This window comes from Vombatus ursinus, unplaced genomic scaffold, assembly GCF_900497805.2.
Source record: "Vombatus ursinus unplaced genomic scaffold, bare-nosed wombat genome assembly UNPS02014807.1, whole genome shotgun sequence".
In the NCBI taxonomy this organism is placed as follows: Eukaryota; Metazoa; Chordata; class Mammalia; order Diprotodontia; family Vombatidae; genus Vombatus; species Vombatus ursinus.
In genome coordinates this window covers 51,045,844-51,062,261 of record NW_020954585.1, presented here as the reverse complement: position 1 = coordinate 51,062,261, position 16,418 = coordinate 51,045,844, and the positions used below count along the sequence as shown (strand labels likewise).

Below are 16,418 nucleotides of genomic sequence, written 5' to 3'. Positions count from 1 at the left end.
TTTCTTCCAATTATTGCTTCTATAGTCAGTCAACTAGAATTTATTAAGCACCTACTATGTGTCAGGCACGGTGCTAAGCATAGGAGATATAGAGAAAGGCAAAGAATAGTCAGTGCTCTCAGAGAGCTTCCTGTATAATGGGGGGAAACATGCAAACAACTATGTACAAACAAACTATATACAGGATAAACTGGAAATAACTAACAGAGGAGAGAATTAATTGATAATAAAGGAGATAAACTGGAGATAATTACCAGCATTAAGGGAGATCAGAAAACGCTCACACCTACTCCCTAGATATTACAGTGCCTTCCTCTAAATGTACTGTAGTTTGTCAGTGTCTCTCTTAAAATGTGATTAGGACACAACCCAGTTATTCCGGTTGTTTGACCAATGGAGAATACCGCAGTATGATGACTTCCCCTTGTCTGGGGAAACACAATACGGCTCCTAAAAGAAAATAAAATGAAACCATTATAATGATTGAGCCTTGGTCCTGAAGAAGAGATGAGAAAATGTACTCCCTTCCTTCCCTGCCATGGTGGGGAACTACAGGTGTGGAACGCTCCATATACTTTCGGTCTTGGTGGACGGGCTGATTGGCTTTGCCAAACCACTTGGTTTTTCTTTCTTTTATTCTTTGTCATAAGGGGTAGTTCACTGGATAAGGAAGAGGGAGAAGAGAAGGGATACATTTAGAAAGGAAGATGATGTAAAAATGAAAAATATCAATGGAAATAAAAAATATTTAAAAATTAAAAACCACATGAAGCAATTCAAAATTGCATTAGCTTTTTTAGTAGCCGCATCCACTTTTAGTTTATTAAGTTTGTGGTCAACTGACATAATGAATATGTTAACTGTGGAGAGTAATCTGGAAATTATAGGAGCAAAAGTGGAAGAAATTGGGGAAGTTTAACTTGGAAAATTAGTATTATTATGATGTAATATTATAGATATAATATAATTTATCCTTAGTAAATACTGATAAGTAGTAGTATTAGTAACAATACTGCTACTAATTACTAAGGATATGTTATATCTGACTATATCTGTCATAATTACATTAGCTTTTTTCCCTTATTGTTAACACGGTGAAGGAGTACATTGTAGAAAATAGAACTTTAGATTAGTAGGAGCCTGCAGACCAGCTTTCGAATGCACTAGTCATATGGCCTTGCTCAAATCATATAACTTCTCTGTGAGTCAGTTTTCGAGGGTCCACTTTGAGAATTAAGTAGAATGTCATAATGGCTAGAGAGATGGCCTTGGGGTCAGAAGGCCTGAATTCAAGCCTTGCCTCAGATACCTACAGGTTGTGTGACCCTGGGCAAGTCACTTACTTTCATCGTGTCCTAGATAACTATAAAACTAGAAGCTGCCAATCTGCATTGGTAGAGGGATTTCTTCATGTATTGCTCCCTACACCAATGAAATCAGAGATCTGTCCCACTCCCCTAAAAGAGGACAAGAACACTTACTCTCTTACATCACAGAGTTGTAGAGAGATTTGATATTTGATATCAAACCACTTTGTAAACTGTAAGGGGCTATATAAAATACAAGATATTATTTTTGAGTTAGTTTCAAATGAAGTTAAATGAAGGACTTTGCAATTACCTCTGTCAAATTTCATCTTCTGAATGACAGTAGTTACTTAATCACATCTGTAAGATCTTTCAAATCAGGAAGATCTGAGTTCAAGACTAACCTCAGACACTTTTTAAAAAAATATTCTTTCTAGTGCCAACGTTTCATGGTTTTCTTTCTTTTTCTTTTCTTTTCTTTTTTTCTTTTTGCATTTTGGTGAAGCAATCAGGGTTAAGTGACTTACCTAGGGTCACACAGCTAGCAAATGTCAAGTGTCTGAGGCCAGACTGGAACTCAGGTCTCCAAGGCTGGAGCTCTGTCCACTGCTCCACCTAGCTGCCCCTAGCCTCAGACACTTAATGGCTTTGTGACCATGGACAAGTCATTTAACTTTTGTTTGCCTCAGTTTCCTCATCTGTAAAATGGAGATAATAATAGTCCCACCCTCCCAGGATTGTTGTGAGAATAAAATGAGATAATATTTATAAAGAGCTTTGCATAATTTAAATCACAATATAAATTTATTATTATTATTATCATTTTAGTACTCTGGGATATAATTTTTCTGAGCTATATAATTTTAAAGCAATTAGACACTTTTCCATTGTCTGCTCAGTTCTCTTGGACTTCAATTTCCTCTTTCCAATGTTTGTTCTCTCTGAATATAATTGTGCTCACTAGAGAAGAGTTCAATGCAATTCAACAAAATAGGAATTGAGCTGTTCTGTTTTCTTTTGTTCATCTGTTAACACACCATCTTCTCCTAGAAGCAGGCTCATGTCTTCCTTGTCCTTTTAGCTTCAAATATGACCTTCTAAAATCCAGTTTTTAGAGAAGAATCTGGTGAAAATATAAATTCATGATATCCAGAAGTCTTAGTGCAATAGGTACCCTGTATAAATGTCCCACTGGTCCCTTTTCTCTAGTCTTCTTGTTGTTCAGTTTTTTCAGTCTTGTTTGACTCTTTGTGACCCCATTTGAGGTTTTCTTGACAAAGACACTGGAGTGGTTTACCATTTCCTTCTCCAGCTCATTTTACAGATGAGGAAACTGAAGCAAACAGGGTTAAGTGACTTGCCCAGGGTCACACAGTTAGGAAGTATCTGAGCCTGGATTTGAACTCAGAAAGATCAGTCTTCCTAACTTCAGGATCCAGTGCTCTATCCACTGCACCATCTACCACATCTTCAATTCCTTTAACTTATTCTTCATAGCACAAACATGAGGCCATCACCATCTTCACTGCTCTCCTCTGTACACTCTCTAGCTTATCAGTGTCCTTTCTAACACTGAATGCTTAGAACTGAACCCAGTACCAGATATGGCCCAACCAGGGCAAAGTACAGTGGGGGCCTATTATCCCCTCTTCCTGGAAACTGAGCTTCTTTTAAGCAGTCTTGGATTGACTAATATTTTCATTTGAATGTTTTAGAAGTGATGTCAAACTCATATAGACAGGAATTCCAGTGAACTGTATATTGACTTAGAAAACCACAAATTAACATTATCAATGTTTTACTGTATTTTTATTTATTTCATTAAACATTTTCCAATTACATTTTAATCTGGTTCAGGTTACACCAGGAAGTGTTGTAGGCTTCTGGCCCTCTGTGAGTTTGATACCTCTGGAGTCAAAAGCAAAGGGAAAAACACTTTAAATTTTCAGGCTTCATCCACTGAGTGAGGGAGGTAATTTTGGACAGAAGCCTACCTTAGACCCTTGAAGTTACACCATACGTGATCATCTGTTATGATTGTTGTGAAAGAGCAGCTCGAACTTTTGGAAAACTGCATCCCTTTCTCACCTAGTCCAACCCTGCCCTCCCACTCCCCCCTTTTGCCTTAAGGCAATAATTTCCAAATTTTATGCAGGGATGGCCACCCTCTACCCCTACTTGATTTTTAAAAAATCTATGGGAATAATCTTCTTAGTTCATATTTTATTCTAATCAAGACTTTATTATAGTGTTTATAACAACACACAGATAAGTCTTCAATATACTATAAAAAGAATGTAACGCACATTTGTTGATAAAATCCTTTAAATTTTCCTCAAATTTGACCTCATTTGTGCATACCATATTAAATAATTTCTGGGCTGCATTTATTATTATTTGGAGTGAATTCAAAGTTTAGTTCAGTGGCCTGGTGTCAAGAAGACTCATATTCCTGATTTCAAATCTGGCCTTAGATACTAGCTGTGTGACCCTAGGTGAGTCATTTAACCCTGTTTGCCTCAGTGTCCTCATCTGTAAAATGAGCTGGAGAAGGAAGTGGCAAACTACTCCAGTATCTTTGCTAAGAAAATCCCAAATGGAATCATGAAGAGTCAGACACAACTGAAAACGACTGAACAACAAGAGCATGTTTACACTAAGTTTAGTAAGTTAGCAAGTTTAGTAGTTTTTGCTGACTTGATTCCTCATTTATAAAAGGAGCGAATCGACTTTAGATGACCTCTAACGTCCCTTCCAGATCTGGACCTGTGATCCTATGGACTTATGATCAATCAATAACTTGATCCATCATTAAGCATTTATTAAGTGTCTAATTTGTTCCAGGCACTGTGCTAGGTCCAACAGGTACAGATACAAAGAGTAAAACAATGCCTACTCTCAGCGAGCTTACATTCTATCTGGAAATCCTATGTCTTTGATTTGAACTTTGTTTCCATTTTTTAAAAATGGATATATTCGTTCTGGAGTTGTACTTAAATTTATTCCATAATGTTGGCCAATGCTTCATGCTCCTCTTATCCCCATTCCAGAATCTCATTCCCTTCCAGGCAGGTATATCTTACAGTTTGGAAAACTCTGCTTTAATGAGAAAACAACTGCTTGTGAGCATGGTGTCTGAAGACCCTGCTTATCCCACAAGTCAGAAGACAATTTCATAGGCGTAATGTTTGTGAAGTGATCGTGTTGGGATGGTGGCCTGGTTCAGTTTTGTTTAAGGCCATAAGATGATCAGATTTTAGGGAGAGGTCTATGGGAAGAGACATTGGAGTATGGTAACCCCCAGTCCTTTGTCTTGGTTTGTCTGTGTTGCTGTTACTTAGCACAGTCCTGCTTTTCCAAAATTGGTTGAATTTTTTGAAGTCCTACAACAGTGGAATCTCAGTAGACTTTTGAACAAGTTCCATGCAAGGACATGTCCCCTCTATCCTCAAATAGCTTATAATCTTATTAAGGAGGCACAAATATGGGATGGATATCTCACTTGATTTTTTTTTTTGTCTCATCTTTTATTGGAACATCTTTGCTTTTGTGGGATGTGATGAAGATAACTGGATTCCTGTACCAGAGCCGCTGGAAAAGAGATATCGACTTTACTCTCAAGAATTAGAGGAGGGGACCCTAAATCGTTTGCTTCTGCTCCACTCAGTGATGTTTAACTCCCTCAGGGTAAGACTGGTTTACCTTCTAGTTTATCTGGCACACTCTTGTTTTGGAAATGTCTAGGGCTGTAGATGTTCATAGCTCTGGTAGTTCAGAGGAGGGAGAGCTCAGCATGAGCTAGCGAGGTTGGAGAAGACTTTGTAGAGGAAGAACTTGAGAGAGAGGTTCTGCTCAGGTAGGGGTTGTCATACCCTTCCAGGACAAGGTAAGCGCCTTGAGAACAGAGACAACTATATCTTTCCTTATATCCCCAGTGCTAAACAGAACTCCTTGAACATAGTTGGGGCTCAATAATTGAGGGTTGAATTGGGAGGTAATATGGTACAGTGGGAAGGGCAGTGTTGATCTTGGAGTCATGGGACTTCAGTTCAAATCCTAGCTCTTTCACTAACTACCTTTGTGACTTTAGACAAGTTTTTTCTTCTCTCTGGGCCTCAAGTGCCTCATCTGTAAAATGAGGGGTTTGGACAAGAAAACCTCTAAAGGCGACTATGGGAATTTTGTTGGACTTAGAGTCAGACGACCTGAGTTCAAATTATGCCACTGATACTCACTACCTGTATGGTCCAGGGCAAGTCACCTTAACATTCCTTGGGCCTCGGTTTCATAATCTGTAAACTGTGAGGTTGGACTTTGACCCTCTAAGGTGCCATCTAGCTCTTTTTGATGATTTTATTGTTTGTTTGTTTGTTTGTTTTTTTAGGCAATTGGGGTTAAGTGACTTGCCCAGGGTCACACAGCTATTAAGTGTCAAGTGTTTGGTCTGAGGCTAGATTTGAACTCAGGTCCTCCTGACTTCAGGGCCGGTGCTCTATCCACTGAGCCACCTAGCTGCCCCATACATATATATAAAAATATATATATGTTTTTGTTTTTGGTGAAGCAATTGGGGTTAAGTGACTTGCCCAGAGTCACGCAGCTAGTGAGAGTTTTGTGTCTGAGGCTGGATTTGAACCTTTCTGATGATTTTAAAATCTGGGTTCTTTGCAGTGGTAGTACTTTATTTTGGTGTAGAGGAAAGTGAGGGAATAGCATGAATAAAAGCTCAGAAGTAGAACTGGGCCGGGTGTCTTTGGAGACTATGGTGAGACCAGCATGACTTGGGACTAGTGGGAGTTTCCCATTCCAATAAATTAGTCAGTCAATCAACAAGCTTTTATTAAATTCCAACTACGTGCTAGATGTGGGGGATACAAATATGAAGAATGAGACAATCTCTATCCTTGAGGAACTTAACATTCACAATATGAACACATATAAGAATATTTCAAATAAATATGTAGCACTTTTTATGGGGCTACCTCCCCAATTCCTAATCCTACTGGTGGGTCAGGTCCCTAGAAGCCACCAACTACTTCTCTCAGAGTACTTGGGGTACCCTTGAGAGGCTAGGTTTCTAGTAAAGTCATGCATGAGCCCCCACTGTTGTATTTCCTTTTGGTGATCATCCAGCAGCCTCACTGAGCTTTTGGCAAAAGTATTAATATGATAGTATAGTTATAAAAGTTGGTACAATACACTTTCCTCCCAAAGTCTAGGGTATACTCTCCCACAAGTTCATACAGAGTCCAGCAGAAGAGTGGGCTGAAACTTAGAGTACAATGATAACCAGGCACATGTGTATAAAACACTGTGATCAAGGGGTAACACAACTCCTGATTGCTGAAAGTCCTTTTCATCCTTCACAGAAGGCTAAAGAAGTGCTCCTTGAGTATAGCTGTCTTCTGGACTCTGAGATTTGGGGCCTTTCTACAGTCCACAACCAGTACTTCTCTCTGGTGCTAGGGATCATACTCGAAACTGCTTCTTCTCTAGGGCAGCTGTGTTTCTATATCCATGTTTGTCTTTGGTGTATCCTCTAGATGAATTGTTGGTTAATGGTCCAGTTTCTCTAATAACATTGTCACCAGGGGCGGGGGTGTAAAGGGAGGGAGAGAGAGAGACAGAGAGACAGAGAGAGAGAAAGAAAGAGAGAGAGACAGAGACAGAGAGACAGAGACAGACAGAGGCAGGGGGGGGGGGGAGGAGACAGAGACAGAGACAAAGACAAAGACACACAGAGAGAGCTAGCTTTCTTTCCTGCAAGAGCAATTTCCTCTCAGGGTCTTGACTGGAATTCTATAATGGTTCATAGGTAGATAGAAATGGGCTATTTGCTGGCTTATGTGTAGATGATTTCTTAGATTCCCCTCCAGCTCTAAATCTAAGCTGCTTCATTAAATTTTAAGCTCCTTGAAGGCAGGAGCTTTCTTTTGCCTCTATTTAGCATCCCTATTGCTGGGCCATCTCCAGTTGTCCCGATCTATACCTGGTCACTGGACCCAGATGGCTCTGGAGAAGAAAGTAAGGCTGATGACTCTGCACAACCCTGCCTCACATAAATACAATTCACTTTCAAGTCATGGCATCATCTTCCTGATGTCATGGTCCTCTTCGAGAATGAAGGACAAACCACAACAACACAGAACCATTAGACTGGTCTGATGCTTGTGAACTCACCACTGGACTAAGTGCTCTTTCTGTCTATAGCCTAAGATATTTCCTATGTGGTGTCTTATGCCATCATCTAATGGCCCAACGTCTTATGAGCCTTGTAATTTGATTAAGAGTTTGTCTTTGCATTGTGATGAAATTTAGAAAAATTCCTTAATATCTAATTTACTCTGCCTATTGATTGATATCAATTAAGGTTTTTGTGCCTTCTGCTGTTTCATTAATAGAGGTGTCTGTGAAACATCCACTCTTACAAATACACACAGAATGAATACAAAATAAATACAAGAGAGTTAAATACAAGGTAGCTGGGAGAGGAAGGACACTAGCCATTAGAGAATCGGAAAAGTCCGTATGTAGAGAAAGTAGTGATTGAGCTTTGTCTTGAAGGAAGACAGAGATTCTAAAAGATGGAGGCGAGGAAAGAGTAGACATCAGGCATGGGAGATGGCCAATGAAAAGGCACAGGGATAGGAGATGGAATGATAGGTGTGAGAAAGAAGAAAAGAGGCCAGTTTGGTTGACCAAAAGAGTGCTGGAAGGAGTATAAAAGAAGTCTAAAAAATAGGGTGAGGCCAGATGGTGAAAGGGATCTGCCTCCTCTCAATTTGTAGCTCTTATAGACTATACCATTCACTTTATAATGTATATATACATTTATAATGTATAATATATAGATTTGTAATAGATATATACATATACATATATATATAGAGAGAGAGAGAGTTAAATGACATAGCTTATGTTATTATTTAACCCTTATGTTGTCATTAAGTTTTTTAAAGTATTTCCATTAATCTCCACCTAGATATATATAGATTTATAATAGATATATACATATACATATATATATAGAGAGAGAGAGAGAGTCAAATGACATAGCTTATGTTATTATTTAACCTTTATACTGTTATTAAGTTTTTTAAAGTATTTCCATTAATCTCCACTTAGGCTGACCCTCAACTAACACTTTGCAGGCAAGGACTGTGTCCTATGTCTTAAATTTCTTTGTTTCATTCACAGTATCTAGTACATTGATGAGATTGGATAGAATGTTAATTCTAAACAATTTTAATGATTGGAAGAAACCTTGAGGTTCAGGTAGCCCAACCCCATAATTTTAACATACAAGGAAAATAAGTCTCAGAGAAGTCAAGTGACCTGCCCAAAGCTGCACAACCAGTAGTGGTGGAGCTGGCAATGGACTCCAGGTCTTCTGACTCCTAGTTTGGTGATCTTTCCATTGCACCAAGATAAGGATGGTGGATTGAAATATGAAGATTTTTGGATTCCTGGAGCATTATAACAAGGAATGGTAGCTGTAAAGTTGGAAGACAAAGTCAGATTCCAAAAAAAAATCTCCACAGGCCAAATGAAATACAATGTAATCTGATAGAGAGAAACTTAAGTTCTACACTTGGGTTAAACAAATCGGATTCACAAATTCAAGATGGAACAAACAAGGCTAGATAACCATTCAAGTAAAACAGATCTGGAAACTTTAGTGAACTACTGGTTGAACTACAAAATCAATTCAACTTAGCAGCTGAAAAAGCTGATGAAGTTTTAGTATTCTTTAAGAGAGGCATAGCATCTAAAACATAGGCGGGGATGGTTTTGCTGTGCCATGCCTTGTCCACATCTAGAGCCCTGTGTTCAGTTCCAGAGAGACATTGACAAGTTGGAGTGCACCCAGAAAAGGGCAACCAGGATTGGGAACGACCTCAAGGCCATACCATATGAAGATCACTGGAAGAATGGAGAATATTTAACTTGAAGGGAAGATTTAGGGGTGTGTGTGTGGGGAAATTTTTTAAGGGTTGTCTAGTGGGGAGAGGAATGAGACTTGTACCTGGTTTTAGGGGGCAACAGGAAGAATGAAGGGAAGTTGCAGAGAAACAGGTTATGGTGTGATGTAAATAAAAACTTCTTCACAATTAGTGCTGTTCAAAAGTGGATTAGGAGGGGACAACTAGGTGGTATAGTAGATACAGCACCAGCCCTGGAGTCAGGAGAACCTAAATTCAAATCCAGCCTCAGGCACTTACTAGCTGTGTGACCCTGGGCAAGTCACTTAACCCTGATTGCCTCCAAACCAAAAACAGAAAAAAAAATTGGATTAGGCAATTTCAGGAGAGAATGGGCTCTTCTTCATTGGAGTTTTCAAGTGAAAACTTGGTGAACACTTGTTGGGGATGTATTAGGGGAGATTTGTGATCTGGGCTGAGTGAGATTTCCTTTGTGGAGAGTAGTTTACCTGACCACTGTGGTCTTCTGTGAATGATAGTAGAATTTAATTGCACAAGTAAATTATCTAGTAGTGATTTGCCTCTAAATGTTGACAAAATAGGTAACTCTTTTTTTTTTAAATATCTCAAGTTTTGGGGGCAGCTAGGTGGTGCAGAGGATAGAGCAATGGCCCTGGAGTAAGGAGGACCTGAGTTCAAACCTGGCCTCAGATCAGACACTTGACACTTACTAGTTGTGTGACCCTGGGCAAGTCACTTAACCCCAATTGCTTCACCACAAAAACAAAAACCCTCAAGTTTAAAAAAAAACGTATTTCATTTTTTTCTAATTACATGTAAAAATAGTTTTCAACGTTCACTTTTATAAGATTTTGAGTTCCAAACTTTTTTCTCCCTCCCTCCCTTCCCCCAGACAGCAAGCAATCTGATATAGATTATATATGTACAATCATATTAAACATACAAAATAGGTAACTCTTTTATTTCGTCTGAGGTAGTTTTCTTTCTCCTTAAGCCCTGGATTCACAAGGACTACTGGGATGGAGGAATTCCTGAACTTCTGTGAAAAGTTTGCTTTTGGAGAAAACAACAGTAACAGACTTATTTTTGGTCTTTGCTGGTACAGAAGACTAATAGCTTCTGTTGAAGAAAAAAATATTAATACTGCATTATTCATTTAGACACATGCCTGCTAGAAATAATTTAAATTAACATTAATCAATATCCAATCATTTTCTAGCTTAGAGAAAGAGGTACAAATTGACATAATTCCCTTCCCCCTGCCCCAAAGCTTGTGGATCTATTCCTCTGCCAAGAAAATTTGAGTAATATTTATAGGAATCTTGAACAAGGAAAAGATCATAATACAATTCATAATACAAAATACAATTTGGGGTCAATATTCTAGAACGATAGTCATTATCCAGGTCCTTCCTTAATTGCTCCGCTCAAGTGTTTCCTGGAACAGTGGGATATGAATAAAGAAGAGACTGTCCTTAGATATGTCAATAGCCCATTCATTTCAGAAGCAGGAGGTGAAGGGGTGTGTGGGGTGTGAGGAGTGTGTTGGATGGGGGAAGGCAATGATCTTAACCAGACTGGAGTTATTCTTTGTTATTTCCACCCTTTGGGAATATGAATAGTTTATAGAAAATTTTTATTTCACTTATGGAAAAATGAAAATTTTCCTAACAAAGGTCTTTTGTTCTCCAGCTATTACCTATAATTTTAAGGGGATGTCTGGAAAGGGGTTTTAGGCTAGAGAAATATTTATATTTTAATATTTCTAGTTGAACTAAAGAGGAAGTTTGGAATATGCTTCCACACTGAATGTCTTTTAATGATAGCTTAGAACCTGCAATGACAGTAGCTGTCACTTTCTGTGACTGGTATCTACTCAAACTGAAACCAGATAGGTTTCAAACATGAATTTTACATCTTTTGGGGATGTTCTTAGCACAAATGGAGCCTAAATTTATTACAATCACTCACTTGTTTTTTGTTTTAACTTATAGTATGTGGAAAGATTCCTGAATTTGAAGTTAGAGAAGGAGGGGAGGGGAATGAAGGGAATAAGTATTTATATAGTGCTGTTGTCCTGTTCTATATCTTACCACTGGACCCAGATGGCTCTGGAGGAGAAAGTGAGGCTGGAGACTTTGCACAGCCCTCCCTCCCTTAAATCCAATTCACTTGCATGTCATGGCATCACCTCCCTGATGTCATGGTCCTCTTTGAGAATGAAGGACAGACAACAACAACAAACAATTAAGTGCTAGGCACTGTGCTAAGCACTTTACAAATTTTATCTCATTTGTTCCTCACAAAAACCAGGGGAGGTAGGTACTGTTATTATCCTCATTTTACAGTTGAGGAAACTGAGGCAGACAGAAGTTAAGTGATTTGCCCAGGGTCACACGGCAAATAAGCGTCAGAGGCAAAATCTGAACTTAGAACTTCCGGACTCCTGGTCCAGCGCTCTAGGCAGTGCACCTTAGATATGTCAATAATCTCTTCAGAAGGCAGGGCAGGCAATGATCTTAGCCAGATTGCAGGTACTCTTTATTATTTCCACCCTTAATTTATTTTCCTAAGAAAGAGCTTCTGTGCTCTGCCTATTACCCACCCTTCTAACTGAGTTTGAATCTACTTTCTATATATGTAGCCTGGGCAAATCACTTCTGCTCTCAGGGTCTCATTTTCTTCACCTATAAAATGAGGGGGTTGAACTTCTCAGGGCCCTTCCAGCTCTAAAATCCATTACACTGGAATTTCCATGATGTTAGATGACATTTAACACTCTTTTCATCTCTTAATCTTATAATCCTGTAATGTTGATAGAGGTAAATAGAAAATTTTTATCTCAATTAAGGGTCTATCAGTTGATGAGTAAGTCTTAATGCAGACTCAGGAAGGTTCAGCTAGGTGGCACAGTAGATAGAGCTCCAGGAAGTACTGGAATCAGGAATCTGAGTTCGAATGTGACCTCAGATACTTACTATCTATGTGACCCTGGGTAAGTCACTAACCCCTGTTTGCCTTGGTTTCCTCATTTGTAAAATGAGCTGGAGAAAGAAATGTCAAAACACTCCAGTAGCTTTGCCAAGAAAAATTCAAAAGGGGTCAGGAAGAGTTGGACATGGCTGAAAAACAACTAAACAACAGGAAGGTTCGTTATACCAAGGGCTAATACGAGGAAATTTGGAACGCAACGACACAAAGTCAAACGACAAGACAGTGAAGCAAATCAGCTTTATTGAAGGGACATCCTTACAATATGGAAGGCAGTCAGGGAGGAAGGAGGAAACAGGTCAATTCCAGGTGGAATTGTATATCCTGCTGGGTGTCTAAAGGGAATGAGGGGGTCACCCAACCTAACAAAGTCTGGTAGGTTTTTATAGGGTTCTTATCTGAGTCAAGCAGGACCAGGCATTGGGGGAAGGCAGCAAGGGGTCTTGACTAGGGTATTGGTGCTGATTCATGCTAGTGTGGGGAGGGAAGACTCTTGGGGAATTGTTAGCTAGTTGATATTCAAACTCCCTATTTGTGGCCTTTGGGCCATTATTGCTGGACTTACTCTCACAGAATGACTCAAGGATATTGAGCTTTCTCAAGGCTTTAAATTTAGTGAGTTAGGAAGGCTATTTGGGTTATTTATTATAGGGTTGTATGCTGAAAAGGCTGCTGATCCCAAGGACAAGTTTTATGAGAAGCTCCACACTGGGGCATGTCTCAGAAAGCCTCTTTCAACAAAGGGCACTCCATAAACAAGTGCCTTCTTAAGTGACATGCAAAATGGAGAAGCTGGGGAAATGGATAATCTGTGTAAGTCCCTGCTGATTTAACCCCTTCTGCAGAGCATCTCTTCTTTCCCTCAGTGGCCAGACAAAGCTCAGCTGAAAACAAACTGTAAACCTTAATGAGGAAGCTGTTTAGTGGGTTGATTTCCAAAGGTGCTTCATTAGGACAGTAGGACTTCCCCAAAAGGTGCCATGGGAGTTATTTGAACTAAATAGTCCATGCTGTGTCCGCACCTGATCTTACCCAGCTCTCTTTCTTTGTGGTCCCAGGATGGTTCTGTTCTGAATATAGCTCAACAGATGGAGCTGCAGAAGGAGGATACCAGCAGAGACCAGATTGACAATAGGAAAGACCTTCCTTGGGGAGCAAAATTTGAACTTCCACCTATCGTTATAGAACCAGACAGGTAATGGAGAGATTGCTGTCATTTCCTTTTTCTAGGATCATAGCCCAGAAGAGGAGTCCAAGGATAATTCTTTTCTTGGGTTCTATTTTTAATATTAAGGGATTAATCTTAAACTCAAAATATTTTTCTTTTAAGTACTAATTATGCTCACAGATGCCAATCTTGAGTTATTTCTACCAATCTCAAAGTTATTCAATTTTTGGGTCCTTTATCTAGAAACAGGGGTTCTCAACCTAGGGTCCATGAACTTGCTTTTAAAAAAATATTTTGGGGGCAGCTAGGTGGCGCAGTGGATAGAGTACTGGCCCTGAAGTCAGGAGGATCCTGAGTTCAAATCCGACCTCAGACCAAACACTTGACACGAGCTGTGTGACCCTGGGCAAGTCACTTAACTCCAATTGCCCTTCTGGGAATGTACTTCTTTCTTTCTCACCTCTATCTCATAGAACGTTTACTTTCCTTCAAAACTTAGCTCAAGCTAAGCTTTTTATGTAAAGCATTACCTGATCCACTCTCCCTTACTTGCTAATCTCTCTCCCCAATATTTTGTATATATGTTACATTTAAGTATAGGCACATGTTGTCTCCCTTGATAGAAAGTAAGTTCCTTGAAGGCAGATATTATTTCTTTCTCTCTTTTATCCTTTGGGCCTAGCATAGTGCCTGGTATGTAGTAGGTGCTTCATAAATGCTTGTTGATTGATATCTATTTCTCCCCTCCCTTTTCCTTTGACAAGTGTAGACATGCAGTTTGACTTCTGCTTATCTGTGTTTTTGTGCTTCCAGTGAAGGTTACAAGTCATCAAAAGTCACTCCATCTAAAAAGCCAGGAAAGAGAGATACCCTTCTCACTCCGACTTCCTTCCACCTCCTGATAACTCCTCCGGTTCATGAGGTTGGTATATCTACCACAGCCTCTTCATGAACCTCCATGCTGGTCACTCTGTTCTTGGAAGTATAGGCAGGGTCACATTTAGAACCAGTGGAATAGAGAATGGGGAAGGGGTTCTTTGAAGGGAGACTCTCACTAGCCCTTTCAATAGATAGCAGCTAGAAATGCATGTAGGGAGTTAGGGTTAGGGTTAGGTAGTTTGATGCTATTCTACTCCCAGGGAAAGATTAAGTAATATTTTAATATTTAATAATTCATTTAATCATGAAATAATCTTTTTGCATGAACTTGAATAGCATCAGACCACCAGAGTGTTCTGGCCAAGTAGAATAATACCGTGTCGTAGACTAGGACAGGATAGAGACCTATTATGACTTCAATGGCTTGAGGAAGATGCTGATCTTTCAAATTATTTTCCAAGGACAAAACCTTTTTATAGGATCATAGATTCAGAGTTGGGAAGAAACTTTGGGGTTGTCTAACCCGACCCTTTCATTTTACAGGTGAAGAAACTGAATCCAAGAGAGGTTAACTGACTTGCTAATGATCATGGAGGGGCAGCTAGGTAGTGCAGTGGATAGAGCACCAGGCTTAAAGTCAGGAAGATTTTAGTTCAAATCCAGCATCAGGTACTATTAGCTGTATGACCCTGGGCAAGTCACTTAACCCTTATTTGCCTCAGTTTCTCATCTGTAAAATGGGGGCACACTGGAGAAAAAAATGGCAAACCACTCCAGTATCTTTACCAAGAAAACCCCATGGACAAAAGTCCATGGGGTCATATGGAGTCAGACACAAATGAACAACAACAAAAATGATCATGTAGGTAGCAGGTAGCAGAGCTGGGATTGTACAAATGGAATTTGTATCCACGTTCTTTAATTGTTATCTAGAGAGGGAAATGATTTGACCAAGGTTAAAAAAAAATTAGTTAAGTGTAAAGGCAGATTTCAAACTCAGGTCCGTTGACTCTAACTACCATTTTCTCCATTATACCACAATGCCTCTTACTCTGGAGCTAGAGATACCTATGGGAGAAGGTATATGATTTAGATTCACAGAGAAGGGCAAATAACTAATACTAGTTCTTTGTTAGAGGGATGGGTCTTAATAGGAGTGAGGATTATGAGAAACGGGTATGAATTATCTGCTCCAATAGAAGGTAAGCTCCTCGAGGGCCTGGATAATTTGTCTTTTGTCTTGCATCCCTAGTGTCTAGCATATTGGCTGGTGCATAGTAGTATGTAATAAATGTATGTTGATTGATTGATTGATTGATTGACAGAAGGCTGACAAAACTGAAAGCAAATGACTGACTTCACATTTGCTGGTAGTGGTAGAACTTGAAAGCCAGCCAACAGTCCATGTGGTTTTTACAGTCTAGTAATTTTTGCATTTCAGTAAACACTGGAGTCACAGGATAGACTGAGGACCAGGTCAAATATTGGTTTGTGTGTAAAAGAATCAGCCTAAACTAAAATGGGTGGTGTCTTACATTGCATAGTTCAAGGTATCAAGGTGGCTAGGCTGTGAAAAAATCCACTACATGTTCTCATAATTCCTTGAGGCATCTAGGTTGCACAGTGGATAGAGCTTTGGACCTAGAGTCAGGAGGACCTGAGTTCAAATCCTACCCCATTTACGAGTTCTATGTGATCCCAGGCAAGTCACTTAAACTCTGTCTTTCTCTGTTTCCTCAGCTGTAAAATGGGGATCATGATAGCGCCTATCTCTGAGGGTTCTTGTGTGGATCAAATGAGATAATATTTTAAAAGTGCTTAGCACAGAGCCTGGCAAATAGTACGCATTTGACATATGACTTATTCCCTTGTTCCATTCCCCTTGAGAACTTAAGTTTAATTTGGGTGAAGGGATGCTATGTCCTTTGAATGGCCCTTAGGATTACTTAGGATCTAGGCGGCACAGCGGATGGAGTACTGGCCTTGGAGTCAGGAGGACCTGAGTTCAGATCTGGCCTCAGACACATACTCTGGGCAAGTCACTTCACCCTGTTTGCCTCAGTTTCCTCATCTGTAAAATGAGCTAGAGAAGGAAATGGCAAACTACTGCAGTATCTTTGCCAAGAAAAC

General features: G+C 39.6%; 1 protein-coding gene across 4 annotated transcripts in view; it reads left to right on the top strand.

The window, feature by feature from the left end:
* The window catches only part of LOC114052350 (kinesin-like protein KIF19), an 88,135-nt gene that overhangs the window by 58,862 nt on the left and 12,855 nt on the right, over window positions 1–16,418 (top strand). For all 4 annotated transcript variants that reach the window (XM_027874909.1, XM_027874907.1, XM_027874908.1 and 1 more), the window contains 3 exons: window positions 4,873–4,994; window positions 13,300–13,436; window positions 14,223–14,331. In XM_027874909.1, the coding sequence (XP_027730710.1) occupies window positions 4,873–4,994; window positions 13,300–13,436; window positions 14,223–14,331 (368 nt within the window). The remainder of the gene's footprint in view (window positions 1–4,872; window positions 4,995–13,299; window positions 13,437–14,222; window positions 14,332–16,418) is intronic.